The sequence below is a fragment of the Choloepus didactylus genome, chromosome 12 (assembly GCF_015220235.1).
Source record: "Choloepus didactylus isolate mChoDid1 chromosome 12, mChoDid1.pri, whole genome shotgun sequence".
Classification (NCBI taxonomy): domain Eukaryota; kingdom Metazoa; phylum Chordata; class Mammalia; order Pilosa; family Megalonychidae; genus Choloepus; species Choloepus didactylus.
In genome coordinates, this window is record NC_051318.1 from 11,608,548 (window position 1) to 11,625,526 (window position 16,979).

Below are 16,979 nucleotides of genomic sequence, written 5' to 3' on the forward strand. Positions count from 1 at the left end.
ACCTATCTAGCTGTCGAGGTTTCCTCATGTAGGTTAACTCCCATTTGCAACAAAAGTTAAAGTCATCTCTAGTTTTGGCGGGCTTAACTCTCCCACAAACTATATGATAATTCAATTTCTTCCACAATCACCCCAACCAAGAATAATTACATACATTTTTAAATAATGGTTGCTTTTTTCTATTTATAATATCATGCATTTCTAGTGTGGAAAATAAAAAATAATTAGTGCTTCTCTAACTACTGATAGTGAAAAACCACTTTTTTAAAAATTTCCTATACATCATGGTTATATACTTTTGTAAAAGAAAACTGAGTAACTAGAAAAATGAAGACATATTTGAAGTCACAACATTATTAAGTTGTTATAGAAGTTTCTAAATATTGATTTCCAATGTCTTAACTTATCTCCTCATAAACAAGTAATAACAAATCACGGACTAGCACTAGTCCCTGTCACACTGATGGTGGCCTAAGCAGATTCTCAGTGTTCACTTCAAGAAGTTTTTCACAGATCTGACAACAACACAGCCCAGATGAACGGCTATGAATGTCTTTGTATTGTTTTTCACATCCCACATTTTACTTCAACAAATTCCTGAAGATACCAGGAGTTCAGTCATACTTTCTTAGCTTATCTGTTATTCAGAAGAAGAAAATTCAAGCATTTACTGAAGATCCCACCTCTATACTTGTAAAAGCAATTCCTTCTGCCTAGGTGTCTTTGCTTCTCCATGTTCCTCACCTTCAAAAACCTCAACTCAAAACTTCTTCACTCCACAAACTTCTGAATCTGGAGAATTCTCTGCTACTTAGCAATCACCAGATATTTTGATAGTGGCTCTATAAATTTCTCTAGAAGGTTCATGTACTGCCTCTCCAATTAGATTTCAAGGAAGCAGAGAAAACATCAGTCCCTTCTCTCTAGAATTTTCAGATAACACATTGTAAACCTCTTTACAATAAATATTCTTGATTGAACTGAAACCAGTATATCCCATAGACAGAAGCCAGCATACCTGGCCCAGGGATTGGCCCAACTGAGATTTTTAGTAAATGATTTACCCAACTGGCTATGAAATAGCAGTATGTAAAGCCTAAGTGCATGTTCTCCAACATCATTATGAAATAAAATTCACTGAATATCCCTTGCAGCCTTCTGAGATAAAACTAGAATTATAATTAAATATTGACATAATTTTTAGTTGCTTCCACTAAAATTACATCATGAATTTCTATAACAAAAAATAGGCAAAGTCCATATGCCTTCAATTCACAATGTAAAACATACAATATTCTTATGCCAAGAATATTTCAAATACAAAAAGATTTTAAATCTTCTCAATTCAATCATTAACAATTTTAAAACATATGCAACCTGCACCAACACAGACTTCTAACATATAGCCCACTATCAAAAAAAAAAAAAAAAATCTACATGTCTCTCGAGTGCATATTATCTTACATGTAAATGGCAAGAAAATATGGTCCTTCCAAGCTACACTAAGTGGACCATGAATTTCGAGATAGAGACTATAACATTTGGATGCTTTCAATTTAGACAGACATTGCATTTTAGAGATGAAAGACACCATAGTATTATTTAGGCCATGCTGGTCATTTTACAGATGGAAAGATTACAGCATAGAAAGTTGGTCCTAGGTCACAGAGCTAGAGATCCAGGACCTCAAAAATGACAGCCAAGTGCTCATTTCACTACATTAACCTGCTTCCATAAGGATATAATGTCTCTCCAAATATAGAGTTTACATTGTAACATTTCCTTTTATTATTTTCCTTTACTAAAAGGAAAAAAGAAAAATAAAAAAGAATGGGCACTATAGCTCCCTTTTCCAATCCCCAGGGATTTTTTTTTTTTTCTCAAAAATAAGTGTCAGTAGCTGTATATCATATATTTCAACTTTAGGATGCATTCCACCAACCCCTCATACTAGGCAACATTTGTAAGTATTCATTTACTATTCCAGTCTACTTTCTACCACATAAGAAAGATGCTATTATTGCATTTAACTAACGGATTACTATTTTAAAGATGTGAAAAAGCCATCAGGGAGACCCTAAGACTAATTAAGAGCTTTAACTTTCCCCTACACTAAACTACTCCAGCTAACTTCCCTCCATATAAACAAGCTTTCTTTGTCTACTGTCAGTTCTCACTACTATCAATAGATCTGCTTGGGTCCAACTCCATTCTGCTTCTAATCCATGGATTTAAAAACTAATATCCAAATTTATTAGCATGGCATGTAAAGCAAGACAAAATTTGTTCTTGGTGAGAGCCTAAAAGGAAATCTGTAAAATAAAACCCATATATTTTACTCTATCAATTCTAATTATTTTAAAGTATTTTGTAATCACTTGCTTGACATAATCCTCTGAAAACTGAAGACAGTACAAGGTACATGAGGTGTTAGTGTAATTTATATCTGTCTCCACAGAATTTTTTTGTCTTGAGAACATCTAAGTCTCCTGAATTTCATTTTATACTACTGTCTCATCGATCCTTCCTAAAAGCATCTTAAATTTATATAATTTTTTTTCTAATATTAACATTCTTTTATCTGGGGTCTTTCTTCCATTGCTTAGGAAATGGAATGTCATAACTTCATAGTAATTTCCACCAAGATTTACAACCTCCTGAACATCTTTAACTATCTGCTACTGATCCTAACCAAAAAGACCCCCTTCTCTAGATGATTATTACTATTAATACAATGAGTCTCATTAAGTCTCTAAGGCAGCAAAATACAACAGAAGTTTTCCCTTCTACTTGTAATAAAATCAGTTCCTATAAAACACTTCAAAAATCTATACGTGGTCTAACAACCTCAATTCTAAATAAAATGAAATTAAAGTTCAAATATGAGGAGATTTTAGACTATTTTCTAAACCTCTGGACCAATTATGAAAAGTTGAAAATTTTAAGTTTGCTTGATAATGCCAGCATGCGGAGTTTAAATTAGGGAAGAATCTTTAAAATCTAGACAAAGCAGTCAGAAAATAAAGTTAAAACATGATGTGTATGCCTACAATGGGTCACATGACAGCAACAGCAACTATGATATTAAATTAGATGTCATCTTAAAAACAGAATGCAAAAGATAAAGAAAGTGAGCAAAAATAAGCAGTAAGGTCAGCCTTTCATATAAAATCCCTCTATTCTGTGTACACAGATCAAATAAAACTCTACATAAGATATATAATCAAGAAAGAAGATAAACAAAAGGTTGGAAAAACATTACAGCCCATAAACAGCCCACCCCCAACTTAAGAAAAAATTAGTGTAAGAAATGATGCCAACATCATCTCTAGATTCCATTCAGTTTCACTCAATTTCAATTTCACCTACCTTTCTTCTCTGAGAGATGCTGAGGGCACCAAAGTCATTAAACAAGGATGAAGCAGGTGAAGTTAAAGGATCTGGAAGGTAAGTCACATAAGTTTCCACACAAACAACTCAGGTAACCTAAAAATCTAACATTTGACTTGACAAGGCTTATGATAGCAATAAAAAGCATATGCTACAATACTAATCAAATCCAGGGCCTCATACACAGTGGATGCTCAAATATTTTCTGGATGAATGAAACCCAAACTGGAGAATACTTCATTCAGCCAATATTCAGTACATGCAAATTCAGAAGCTATAAGAATTAAGACACAACTGTTTGCTTACACCAAAAAAAAAAAAAAAAAAAAAAAAAAAAAAAAAAAATCAAATAGAGAACAAAAAAAAAAGAAGCAATGACTCTTAATCATGTTATTGGGAACTTGTTTATGAAAGACATCTTGACCTGTAGTAAATAAATGTCTGTGTTCCTGAAACCAAAAGAATGTCATAAGAAGGATAAAAAAAATGTGGGGGGATTTAGGAGAAGTCAAACATATTCTTGAGGTCCAGACTTGGATTTAAACATATCTGTTAGGCCTTAAAACCATCTACTGTATAGACTATTCTATATTTCTGTTTATCAGCAGATAACTGGTAATCTTACTAAAAAGATAAGGTATATTTTACTAAGTTTTTAAAGATGAAAATATTAAATGTTTCAAAACTTAAACATGAAATCCAGAGATTTTACAGGTTCAAAGTTCTATTCTCTGTGGCCAGAAGTTACAAACAAAATTACATCTATAATTTATTTCCCAATTTACAAATCAGAAGAATTTCTGAAAAGGTATGAATGAGATACATGTAATATTTTATCTTCATTTCTGAGCTTTAGTTAATTTAATGAGACGGAGAAACATTAGATTGTCTGTGAAATCCTAGAAACTACATTAAGCACATTCATTTAAAGGAACTTTAACTCTCTTCATAACGCATTACACATAGACTGCTGCTTAATTTCTCTGGCTTCTTCTACTTGGATTTTAATAGTCTATCTTTCATTACAATTAACATCAGCTTAATATTAAATTAATAATTCAAAGAGAAAGAACTTAATAAAAAAGCAAAAGATAAAATATCTTTATATAGTTTATATATTTAAGGCACTTAAAACTAAGTAACAGTATTCATCCTTAATGTTTTCTGTGATAGCATTTAAAAATAAGCATTTAACCTGTATGGGAATGTTAAAAATATTATAATGCTACATATTAGTTTCTAAAACTTTCATTCAATATTAAAATGTTGCTATCTGTTTCCAAAGCAAAAGACACAATGGTTGACATTTCCAAATAGTAATGGAAATTTGGTACACATAAAACATCTATCACAAGAAATAATCAATGTGTAAACTCTCGTTCTCATCATCATTAATAATTAACACATTTTACTAATGTAGCATATTAACACTCAATTGTTACATATTTTTAAAAAATCATTCTTGAACCTGAATTCCATTTTTAAAATGGGATACAGAAAGACATCTCCAAATTCTGTATGAAATCCACAAGAAATAACCCAAAATACGATCACAAATTCACACATGTGAAGGAGGCACAAAAATAGTTAAGTAAATGCAACAAAACAATGACATTCACTTTATAATGACTGAAAAGCTCTCATGATGTAATAAAAAAGTATGTTCAGTATGATCTTTATTATAATGTATATATTCATATATAGAGGGGAAAAAAAGGAGAAAACCTCAATCTTAGTTATTTTTGGATGAGAAGAAAATAGACCATTTCGATTTTCTTCTTTATAGTTCTGTATTTTTCAAAATTTCTACAATGGGTACTTACTGCTTTCAAAAGTCAGAAATTTATGTATAGAAGAGCAAAAGAACAAATCTTACCATGGCCTGCATATGGCTTGGCACTGTCATTCAGAAGGCTTGGGGAGCTGTTACTATTAGTCATTCTCTGAAAAATAAAATACATACATACAGTATCACTGAGGCAAACTGAGAAGTATTCAACTGATTAAGTTAGGACTAGACCCTCTTTGCTTCTTCCCTTCCAATTCATCTTCCACACTGCTGACAAACTAATCATCCTATGAACGATGCTGCCTGGACCCCAACAATCTATGTACAAACTTCCCAAACTCCCGACAACACATCACATGAAAATTGTACTCACTAGCCAGGAATTTATATTCAAAATTGCACACTTACTTTGAATTCCACTTCCATAACTTACTAGCTTGAGCAAGACACATAACTTCTATCTACGTTTCCGTGATCATAAAATATCAATTCCAATATGTATCCAAGAGGGTGCATTATATATAAAGTGACTATGTACAGAGTCAATAAATACTCTAATATCCTCTCCCAATGCATATTATTCTTCATACACCTTATAGATCCTATAAAATTAGTCTATTCCCTGTTCTCTAAACACGTCCCATGCTTTCTTGACTTACTCAAGAGCCTCTATGGTTTCTCTACCCTAGAAGGTCCTTCATCTTATGCCCACAAATCTTTTTCTGGCAAATGATATCTACCTCAATGCCTTGAAAAAGCATAAGTTAGGAATCCTGGATTCAAATTTCAGCTCTCATTTTAATTTTATAATGCTGAACCTAATCAATTAATTTCTTAGGTTCAATTTCTGCAAAATTAAAAAAAGAAAGGGGGACGGCAACAAGTTCTTAAAGTGATTTATATTCAAAACATATATGGCAAGTAACTGAAATTGTGGATCATACAGTGGCTAGCCTAAAAAAATGTAAAACTATATATAAACTAGTTGAATTGTTCATAAAAAATAAACCATTTATGTATGTATGTGCCCATGCATGTTAACTTACATGCTAACAATTGAAATGACCCTGAGGGTGCATATCTATGTGAAACCTCATGTTTTATGTAATTGCAAGTTAAAAATCATTCAGAAAAGCAATGACATCCTACAGACCCTTAAAAGCTGCCCAATTTGAAATTTTAAAACAACTCCTCTTGTGTTTAAATATCCTAATGTAATATAGAGAAAGCCATCCAAAATAGAGCATCACAAGAACAAGAAAATTTCATGACAGTTTTCCAATAAACGGTGGCACACTTTCCAATTTTATTTCATTTCTACAAAATTCTGTCTCCCCAGTCAAAATAAAATAAACAAAAACATCCTCAGCATTGCATGCAGTTATACGGTGAAGAAAAAAAATTTCTGATTAAACAGAACATGAGTAAAATAAACAGTTCAACATTATATACTAAAGTAAAAGGTCCCCCAAGTACAAAGGGTCAATGAAAATTAAAAAAACTTATGGACTAGAACTCAAGAAAGAACTAGAGAATAAGGTAGTAGCAGCAAGTAGTTGAAATTAAAATGGTAAAAATGAAATAAAACCAGCAATATGCTTTTATACATAAAGAATATTCCTAAGAAGACATGTGGGAAATTGATAATCAGTAATGATAGTTGTTCGAGAAAGATTCAATGGATGGGTGGTAAGCAGGGATGGAGAGGAGATTCACTCTTCACCAAATACCCTTTTGTACATTTAAACTTTTTCTAACAATATGTATAGATTATGCACTCAAAAAATAAATTAAAACTACCAGCATCACTACCAAGATTAAGAAATACACATACAAAGCACACCAAAAGGAGAACTAGTCTCTATCTACCCTCTACATACTCCACACCGCCATTCTACCCCCAATCCTCATCCCCAAAAGCCCTCATTGACACTAACCCTAAAAGAGATGGTTTCCTATTTCCCACCCACCCAATCATCTCCCAAATCTCACTTACCACTCAACAAACTTAAGAATAAATGAAGATCCTACATCTCCTCTGCCCCTGGAGTAAACTTCACTGTATAGTATAATATGAATTCATACTAATGATACCTGTATCAAGGGATATTTTGTCTCTACAGGGCTTCCAAATCCATTGACTCCAATAAAGCTGGTGCTGAAATAGGAATCTGGGAGACTAGTATCAGTTAAAGCACCTCCATCTATTCCAGGAACTGAAAAAAAGGAAAATTCAAGTATTTAAAATTATTTAGGAAAACAAAATGTGGATTTAGTTTCTTTGTTCCTAAATAAATTTTAAAGTCTCATATCTTTGTCACACTTATCTTTATCTGTTCATAAACAAACGCAGCACCAAAAAAAAAAAAAAAAAAAAAAAATTGGCCCACTCTAAGCATCTGTTAAACAATATTCACGTGGACTAATTCTTTTCCCCACAGAGGTAGTAATTTTATATTAGTCACCTAATAGCCACCAAGCACAACATGAAGAAACACACTTGCATTTCTAGTTGCCTCATCAAGTTTTCCTTCTTTAACTTGGCAAGAGGAGACCATAAATCCCTGCAGTTTCGCCTTTGAATCTTCATGTGGTAAACAGAGTCAAATTTCTCAGAACGTTTCTCATAACATATCTTTCGAAAGTGGCCAGTAGACTCACACTAACTCATAATTCAGGAAAAACTATTCTGCAGAGCTAGCAACGGGATGGAGTTCAGGGATAACAACAGCTTGCTGATGATTTTATTGACTACGGCCAGTAATCAAGGGTTTTGTCGTTTTTTGTGGGTTTTTTAAGCAAATATTCCATATAGATACTTACAGTTGAGTTTTCTTGTTTTGGAAAGTTACAATTTTGAAAAGACAGAAAGGGAAATGATACTTCAAGGAGAGTTAGGAAAATCACTAACCTTTGATACATTATTCCATCCTATATAGGTCACGAAAATATCAATTTGTTTTAAAGTTACTAAGAACAGACACATGTCCTACCTTCCTCATGATGTTCAAAGGCATATATAGAGTACTTTCAAATTTAAATTACGTTAAGTGTAAGACATGTTAGTGACTTTAATCACGAAGAACAGATAATCAAGAACTTTTCAATCCTTCAACCCCTTATTATATATATATAACAATAACTATGCAAGGTTGGCAGTCTTTTTATTTCACAGTTAAGCAAACCAAGATTCAGAGAGATTAGACAGCTTTCCCAAAGTGGCAAAGCTAGCAAGTGGTAGAACTGCAATGTGAAAGCAATCCCTCCACCACGCTAAACTGCCTTTCCATTTTAGAAGAGAAGGCAGCATAAATCAAGAGACTAAATTCCAAATCTTCAGTTTTGAACTGATCATGACCAGTCAGAAACTTTGAAATAGAGGACCTTACCATACCTAAAAAGAATCAGAACTTCTACACCTGTCAGCAGTTACCCTGTGACTATTAACATATAAATGTATATGATAATAACCTACTTTAAAAAAAAAAAACCCACATCTTTACTAAATAAATGTTCTCCTTTGTCTTGGCCCCTCTTAATGAAATCAGTTTAATTTTTCAGAAACATCACACTAGATCAGTGTTTAACCAAAAAGACTTCTGAGGTCAAATAAATTAGGAAAAAGCTGGAAGAAATAAAAGTAAATCCACTTCTTTACGGCAGGACTTCTCAAAGCCTTGTGCATACAATGTGAATGGTTACTTTCCAAAGGGGAGTTAAGAGAACTTCCCAAATGTACTTGACCAGGGAACCCTTCTTTACATGGAGCATCTTGGGAGATTAGAGTTCCATGGAACACAGTTTACAAAGATTGCCTAGTTTAAAATGTTGAATGGTTTTCCTCTGCCAACGAGGACATCACAGACAAGATGTTGGTGATGCTTATCCCAACAGATGAAACCCCAACTTATTATTCTTAGTTTGGCATTAGAAAGCTCTCAACAATCTGTTCTCAACCTGTCATTATAACATCTCCCATATGTTGCTGGGGCTGAGTCTCAGCTCTGCTCCTTACTAGCCACAGCCACAAAATCTTAGGCAAGAGGCTTACAGAATGGAGATCATACCAGCACTTGTAAAATGAGAATCATACCATCTACCTTGCAACTTGAATGAAGAGTTATGACAATCAATGAAATAGTATCTTAAAATTTCTTTTAAAAATCTTGAGGTCCGCAGAACTCTACAAATTTACTAAAAATAAATGAATTGTACACTAACAATGGGTGAATTTTACAGGATGTAAATTATACTTCAAAATGCTGTATTAACAAATTCAGTGGAAAAAGAGGGATTATTCCATAAACAGCTTCAAGACAACTACGTAAATTGAAGGATATTTCCAAAAGATCAAAGATTATAGTGTAAAATAGTAAAAGTAAAATATGCATCTACTGTAAAAAAGATCTTTCCAATAGTCAAAACATTATCAAACTGTCCCCTTCAGTCAAAATAATTTACTTTTTTTGCAAGTCTTATACACTTTACAGTCTAGAATACAATCAATTGCTCTATGCATACACACACACACATACATCTCCATGTTCTTCAAGACCCAGATATGATGGAAAAGAAAAAATATTTAGAGTTAGACATTGAGTTCTAATCTTCCTTTTGCCACATACTAGCTATATGATCTTCAGCAAATAACCCTCTAACTTTCATTTCTTCATCTGTAAAAAGAGACAATACCATTTCACTTACAAGTTCGTGGTGGGGATTCAAGTGAGATAACCCAAGTAACATGCCTAGGATCCTGGCCCACAGATTATCATCAATGTTAATGTTATTTTTTCTTCCTCCTTTTCTATAAAGTATTCCCCAATTACTCCAAGCTGTAGCTCCATCTCTTAAGATACTGTTTATAACATCATTGGGGGGGGGGGGGACGACACTTTCTTTTGTCTTCAACTGTTTAACTATAGTTTTAAACTATTTAGATAGTACATGTTTCTATATAGCTACCCATCTAAATTAACTGTAAACTGAGAAAAGAACCATACAACCATGACTACTACTTTTTGGTAGTATTCCCTAATCTGTTAACACATATGTTTAAACATTTATTTACAATTAAACCTTTTTGGGTAGTAAGTATAGAAAAGCTAATGAAAGATACAATAGAGCCATTACAAAAATAAAAGATGAAAGGAGGATTACTAAACCAAAAATATAGGCTAAGGAGAAGAAGCATGATGAGCTTGAACATCAAATCAATCTTAGAAATTCCTAAATAGCGAAGGCAAAAGAGATATTGTTAAAAAAAATTTTCATCTAATAAAATAACAAATAACAGTTGGTTACAGCAAAAACACTTTTTTTCCTAGTAGTAAACTCTTCAGAGAAATTATTACAAGGAGTTTTACATGTGAGGCACTGAATCTTCAATACAGTTCAAAAGATTTCTAGAAACACTTTTTATATTCCTTCACAACAGAAGAGAATATAATACTAAATCACAGCCTATTTACAATAATTCCATAAAGAGCTATAGGACTCAAGCACTTAGTTTCCAAGTGATCTAACTAAACCAATCTTCCCCTCCTGACTTCATCCTTTTGCTTCAAAACATACATTATTGGTTTTCCCAGATAAATAACAAATAATAATAATAGCAGCCATCATTTGTCGATTGCTTTATATGCACAATCGCAACAATGATCCTTTAAGATGCGTATCATTATTACAAATTTTAGTGCCAGTGCCACAGATGGTATTTGAAATCAGAATAGTCTGACTTCAAAGGCCAAGCTTAACCACTGCTCCATATACCCGTTAGTTGCTCCTAAACTCTAGACCCCTTTCCAACTGTGTATCATTAAATGTCTCTAAGTAGATGCATGACAAGTATTTTTAAGCTAAAAATTCAGTTATCCTTACCTCCTTTCCCTCCCTCATCTGCATCCCCCAAGCAGTTGCTTCACCAAATCTCTCAAATGTGCTCCCCTGTATTTAATTTCCACTAAGTGAAGTTCTCTCTCCCACTATTATAAGACTACTCCAAATGTTTCCCTATCTCCATTCTTGGAAGCCCAAATAACTGAGACGGGTATCTTTTTAAACACAGACCTTATATCACTCAGTAGCACAGCCCAGAAAGGCCTTCACAATCTGGTCACAACCCACGACCTGACACTGCCCCCATAGCACAGCCTATTCCTTTGCCACATCAGATGAATATAAAACTAAACCGGGAGGCGGGGCAAGATGGCAGACTGGTGAGCTGTATGTTTTAGTTACTCCTCCAGGAAAGCAGGTAGAAAGCCAGGAACTGCGTGGACTGGACACCACAGAGCAATCTGACTTTGGGCATACTTCATACAACACTCATGAAAACGTGGAACTGCTGAGATCAGTGAAATCTGTAAGTTTTTGCGGCCAGGGGACCCGCGCCCCTCCCTGCCAGGCTCAGTCCCGGGGAGGAGGGGCTGTCAGCTCCGGGAAGGAGAAGGGAGAACTGCAGTGGCAGCCCTTATCGGAACTCATTCTACTGATATCAAACTCCAACCATAGATAGACTGAGACCAGACACCAGAGAATCTGAGAGCAGCCAGCCCAGCAGAGAGGAGACAGGCATAGAGAAAAAAAAAACAACACGAAAAACTACAAAATAAAAGCGAGGATTTTTGGAGTTCTGGTGAACATAGAAAAGGGGAAGGGCAGCCTGAGGCGGCATATGCAAATCCCGAAGAAAAGCTGATCTCTCTGCCCTGTGGACCTTTCCTTAATGGCCCTGGTTGCTTGTCTCTTAGCCATTTCAATAACCCATTAGATCTCTGAGGAGGGCCCTTTTTTTTTTTTTTTTTAATCCTTTTTTCTTTTTCTAAAAACAATTACTCTAAGAAGCCCAATACAGAAAGCTTCAAAGACTTGCAATTTGGGCAGGTCAAGTCAAGAGGCAGAACTAGAGAGCTCTGAGACAAAACGCAATAATCCAGTGGCTGAGAAAATTCACTAAACACCACAACTTCCCAAGAAAGGGGGGTGTCCGCTCACAGCCATCATCCTGGTGGACAGAAACACTCCTGCCCATTGCCAGCCCCATAGCCCAGAACTGCCCCAGACAACCCAGTGTGATGGAAGTGCTTCAAATACAGGCACACACCACAAAACTGGGCGGTGGACATTAGCCTTCCCTGCAACCTCAGCTGATTGTCCCAGAGTTGGGAAGGTGGAGCAGTGTGAATTAACAAAGCCCCATTCAGCCATCATTTTCAGCAGACTGGGAGCCTCCCTACACAGCCCAAGCAGCCCAGAACTGCCCTGGGGGGGACTGGCACTCACCTGGTGACATAGCACAGTCAATCCCTCAACAGAGGACCCGGGGTGCACGGCCTGGAAGAGGGGCCCACTTGCAAGTCTCAGGAGCCATATGCCAATACCAAGGACTTGTGGGTCAGTGACAGAGACAAACTGTGGCAGGAGTGAACTGAAGGAATAGACTATTGCAGCAGCTTTAAAACTCTAGGATCACCAGGGAGATTTGATTGTTAGGGCCACCCCCCCTCCCTGACTGCCCAGAAACACACCCCATATACAGGGCAGGCAACACCAACTACACACGCAAGCTTGGTACACCAATTGGACCCCACAAGACTCACTCCCCCACTCACCAAAAGGCTAAGCAGGGGAGAACTGGCTTGTGGAGAACAGGTGGCTCGTGGACGCCACCTGCTGGTTAGTTAGAGAAAGTGTACTCCACGAAGCTGTAGATCTGATAATTAGAGATAAGGACTTCAATTGGTCTACAAAATCCTAAAAGAACCCTATCAAGTTCAGCAAATGCCACGAGGCCAAAAACAACAGAAAATTATAAAGCATATGAAAAAACCCAGACGATACGGGATAACCCAAGCCCAAGCACCAAATCAAAAGACCAGAAGAGACACAGCACCTAGAGCAGCTACTCAAAGAACTAAAGATGAACAATGAGACCATAGTACGGGATACAATGAGATCAAGAAGACCCTAGAAGAGCATAAAGAAGACACTGCAGAGACTAATAAGAAAAATGGATGATCTTATGGAAATTAAAGAGAAACTGTTGACCAAATTAAAAAGATTCTGGACCTCATAGTACAAGACCAGAGGAAGCTGAACAAAGAATCAGTGACCTGGAAGATGACAGAATGGAAAATGAAAGCATAAAAGAATAATTGGGAAAAAATGGAAAAAATCGAATGGACCTCAGGGATATGATAGATAATATGAAACGTCCAAATATAAGACTCATTGGTGTCCCAGAAGGGGAAAGAAAAGGTAAGAGGTCTAGGAAGAGTATTCAAAGAAATTGTTGGGGAAAACTTCCCAAATCTTCTAAACAACATAAATACACAAATCATAATGCTCAGCGAACTCCAAATAGAATAAAATCCAAATAAACCCACTCCGAGACATATACTGATCACACTGTCAAACACAGAAGAGAAGGAGCAAGTTCTGAAAGCAGCAAGAGAAAAGCAATTCACACATACAAAGGAAACAGCATAAGACTAAGTAGTGACTACTCAGCAGCCACCATGGAGGCAGAGAAGGCAGTGGCACGATATATTTAAATTCTGAGTGAGAAAAATTTCCAGCCAAGAATACTTTATCCAGCAAAGCTCTCCTTCAAATTGGAGGGAGAGCTTAAATTTTTCACAGACAAACAAATGCTGAGAGAATTTGCTAACAAGAGACCTGCCCTACTGGAGATACTAAAGGGAGCCCTACAGACAGAGAAACAAAGAAAGGACAGAGAGACTTGGAGAAAGGTTCAGTACTAAAGAGATTCGGTATGGGTACAATAAAGGATATTAATAGAGCAGAGGGGAAAAATATGACAAACATAAACCAAAGGATAAGATGGCTGATTCAAGAAATGCCTTCACGGTTATAACGTTGAATGTAAATGGATTAAACTCCCCAATTAAAAGATATAGATTCGCAGAATGGATCAAAAAAAATGAACCATCAATATGCTTGCATACAAGAGACTCATCTTAGACACAGGGACACAAAGAAACTGTAAAGTGAAAGGATGGAAAAAAATATTTCATGCAAGCTACAGCCAAAAGAAAGCAGGTGTAGCAATATTAATCTCAGATAAAATAGACTTCAAATGCAGGGATGTTTTGAGAGACAAAGAAGGCCACTACATACTAATAAAAGGGGCAATTCAGCAAGAAGAAATAACAATCGTAAATGTCTATGCACCCAATCCAAGGTGCCACAAAATACATGAGAGAAACACCTGGCAAAACTAAAGGAAGCAATTGATGTTTCCACAATAATTGTGGGAGACTTCAACACATCACTCTCTCCTATAGTAGATCAACCAGACAGAAGACCAATAAGGAAATTGAAAACCTAAACAATCTGATAAATGAATTAGATTTAACAGACATATACAGGACATTACATCCCAAATCACCAGGATACACATACTTTTCTAGTGCTCATGGAACTTTCTCCAGAATAGATCATATGCTGGGACATAAAAACAAGCCTCAATAATTTAAAAAGATTGAAATTATTCAAAGCACATTCTGTGACCACAGTGGCATACAATTAGAAAGTCAATAACCATCAGAGACTTAGAAAATTCACAAAATACCTGGAGGTTAAACAACACACTCCTAAACAATCATTGGGTTAAAGAAGAAATAGCAAGAGAATTGCTAAATATATAGAGACGAATGAAAATGAGAAACACAAACATACCAAAACCTATGGGATGCAGCAAAGCAGTGCTAAGGGGGAAATTTATAGCACTAAACGCATATATTAAAAAGGAAGAAAGAGCCAAAATCAAAGAACTAATGGATCAACTGAAGAAGCTAGAAAATGAACAGCAAACCAATCCTAAACCAAATACAAGAAAAGAAATAACAAGGATTAAAGCAGAAATAAATGACATAGAGAAGAAAAAAACAATAGAGAGGATAAATATCACCAAACGTTGGTTCTTTGAGAGATTAACAAGATTGACAAGCCCTAGCTAGACTGACAAAATCAAAAAAGAGAGAAGACCCATATAAACAAAATAATGAATGAAAAAGGTGACATAACTGCAGATCCTGAAGAAATTAAAAAATTATAAGAGGATACTAGGAACAACTGTATGGCAACAAACTGGAGAATGTAGAGGAAATGGACAATTTCCTGGAAACATATGAACAACCTAGACTGACCAGAGAAGAAATAGAAGACCTCAACCAACCCATCACAAGCAAAGAGATCCAATCAGTCATCAAAAATCTTCCCACAAATAAATGCCCAGGACCAGATGGCTTCACAGGGGAATTCTACCAAACTTTCCAGAAAGAACTGACACCAATCTTACTCAAACTCTTTCAAAACATTGAAGAAAATGGAACACTACCGAACTCATTTTGTGAAGCTAACATCAATCTAATACCAAAACCAGGCAAAGATGCTACAAAAAAGGAAAACTACCGGCCAATCTCCCTAATGAATATAGATGCAAAAATCCTCAACAAAATACTTGCAAATCGAATCCAAAGACACATTAAAAAATCATACACCATGACCAAGTGGGGTTCATTCCAGGCATGCAAGGATGGTTCAACATAAGAAAATCAATCAATGTATTACAACACATTAACAAGTCAAAAGGGAAAAATCAATTGATCATCTCAATAGATGATGAAAAAGCATTTGACAAAATCCAACATCCCTTTTTGATAAAAACACTTCAAAAGGTAGGAATTGAAGGAAACTTCCTCAACATGATAAAGAGCATATATGAAAAACCCACAGCCAACATAGTACTCAATGGTGAGAGACTGAAAGCCTTCCCTCTAAGATCAGGAACAAGACAAGGATGCCCGCTATCACCACTGTTATTCAACATTGTGCTGGAAGTGCTAGCCAGGGCAATCTGGCAAGACAGAGAAATAAAAGGCATCCAAATTGGAAAAGAAGAAGTAAAACTGTCATTGTTTGCAGATGATATGATCTTATATCTAGAAAACCCTGAGAAATCGACGATACAGCTACTAGAGCTAATCAACAAATTTAGCAAAGTAGCGGGATACAAGGTTAATGCACATAAGTCAGTAATGTTTCTATATGATAGAAATGAACAAACTGAAGAGACACTCAAGAAAAAGATACCATTTTCAATAGCAACTAAGAAAATCAAGTACCCAGGAATAAACTTAACCAAAGATGTAAAAGACCTATACAAAGAAAACTACGTAACTCTACTAAAAGAAATAGAAGGGGACCTTAAAAGATGGAAAAATATTCCATGTTCATGGATAGGAAGACTAAATGTCATTAAGATGTCAATTCTACCCAAACTCATCTACAGATTCAATGCAATCCCAATCAAAATTCCAACAACCTACTTTGCAGACTTGGAAAAGCTAGTTATCAAATTTATTTGGAAAGGGAAGATGCCTCGAATTGCTAAAGACACCTAAAAAAGAAAAACGAAGTGGGAGGACTTACACTCCCTGACTTTGAAGCTTATTATAAAGCCACAGTTGCCAAAACAGCATGGTACTGGCACAAAGATAGACATATAGATCAATGGAATCGAATTGAGAATTGAGATAGACCCTCAGATCTATGGCCGACTGATCTTTGATAAGGCCCCCAAAGTCACTGAACTGAGCCATAATGGTCTTTTCAACAAATGGGGCTGGGAGAGTTGGATATCCATATCCAAAAGAATGAAGAGGACCCCTACCTCACCCCCTACATAAAAATTAACTCAAAATGGACCAAAGATCTCAATATAAAAGAAAGTACCATAAAACTCCTAGAAGATAATGTAGGAAAACATCTTCAA

At 35.5% G+C, this 16,979-nt stretch overlaps 1 protein-coding gene across 2 annotated transcripts in view; it reads right to left on the minus strand.

The window, feature by feature from the left end:
* The window catches only part of PAN3 (poly(A) specific ribonuclease subunit PAN3), a 148,216-nt gene that overhangs the window by 109,328 nt on the left and 21,909 nt on the right, over positions 1-16,979 (minus strand). For both annotated transcript variants that reach the window (XM_037800464.1, XM_037800463.1), the window contains exons 2-4: positions 7,274-7,395; positions 5,267-5,333; positions 3,370-3,440 (exon numbers count right to left, since the gene is read on the minus strand). In XM_037800464.1, coding sequence (XP_037656392.1) covers positions 3,370-3,440; positions 5,267-5,333; positions 7,274-7,395 — 260 coding nt within the window. The remainder of the gene's footprint in view (positions 1-3,369; positions 3,441-5,266; positions 5,334-7,273; positions 7,396-16,979) is intronic.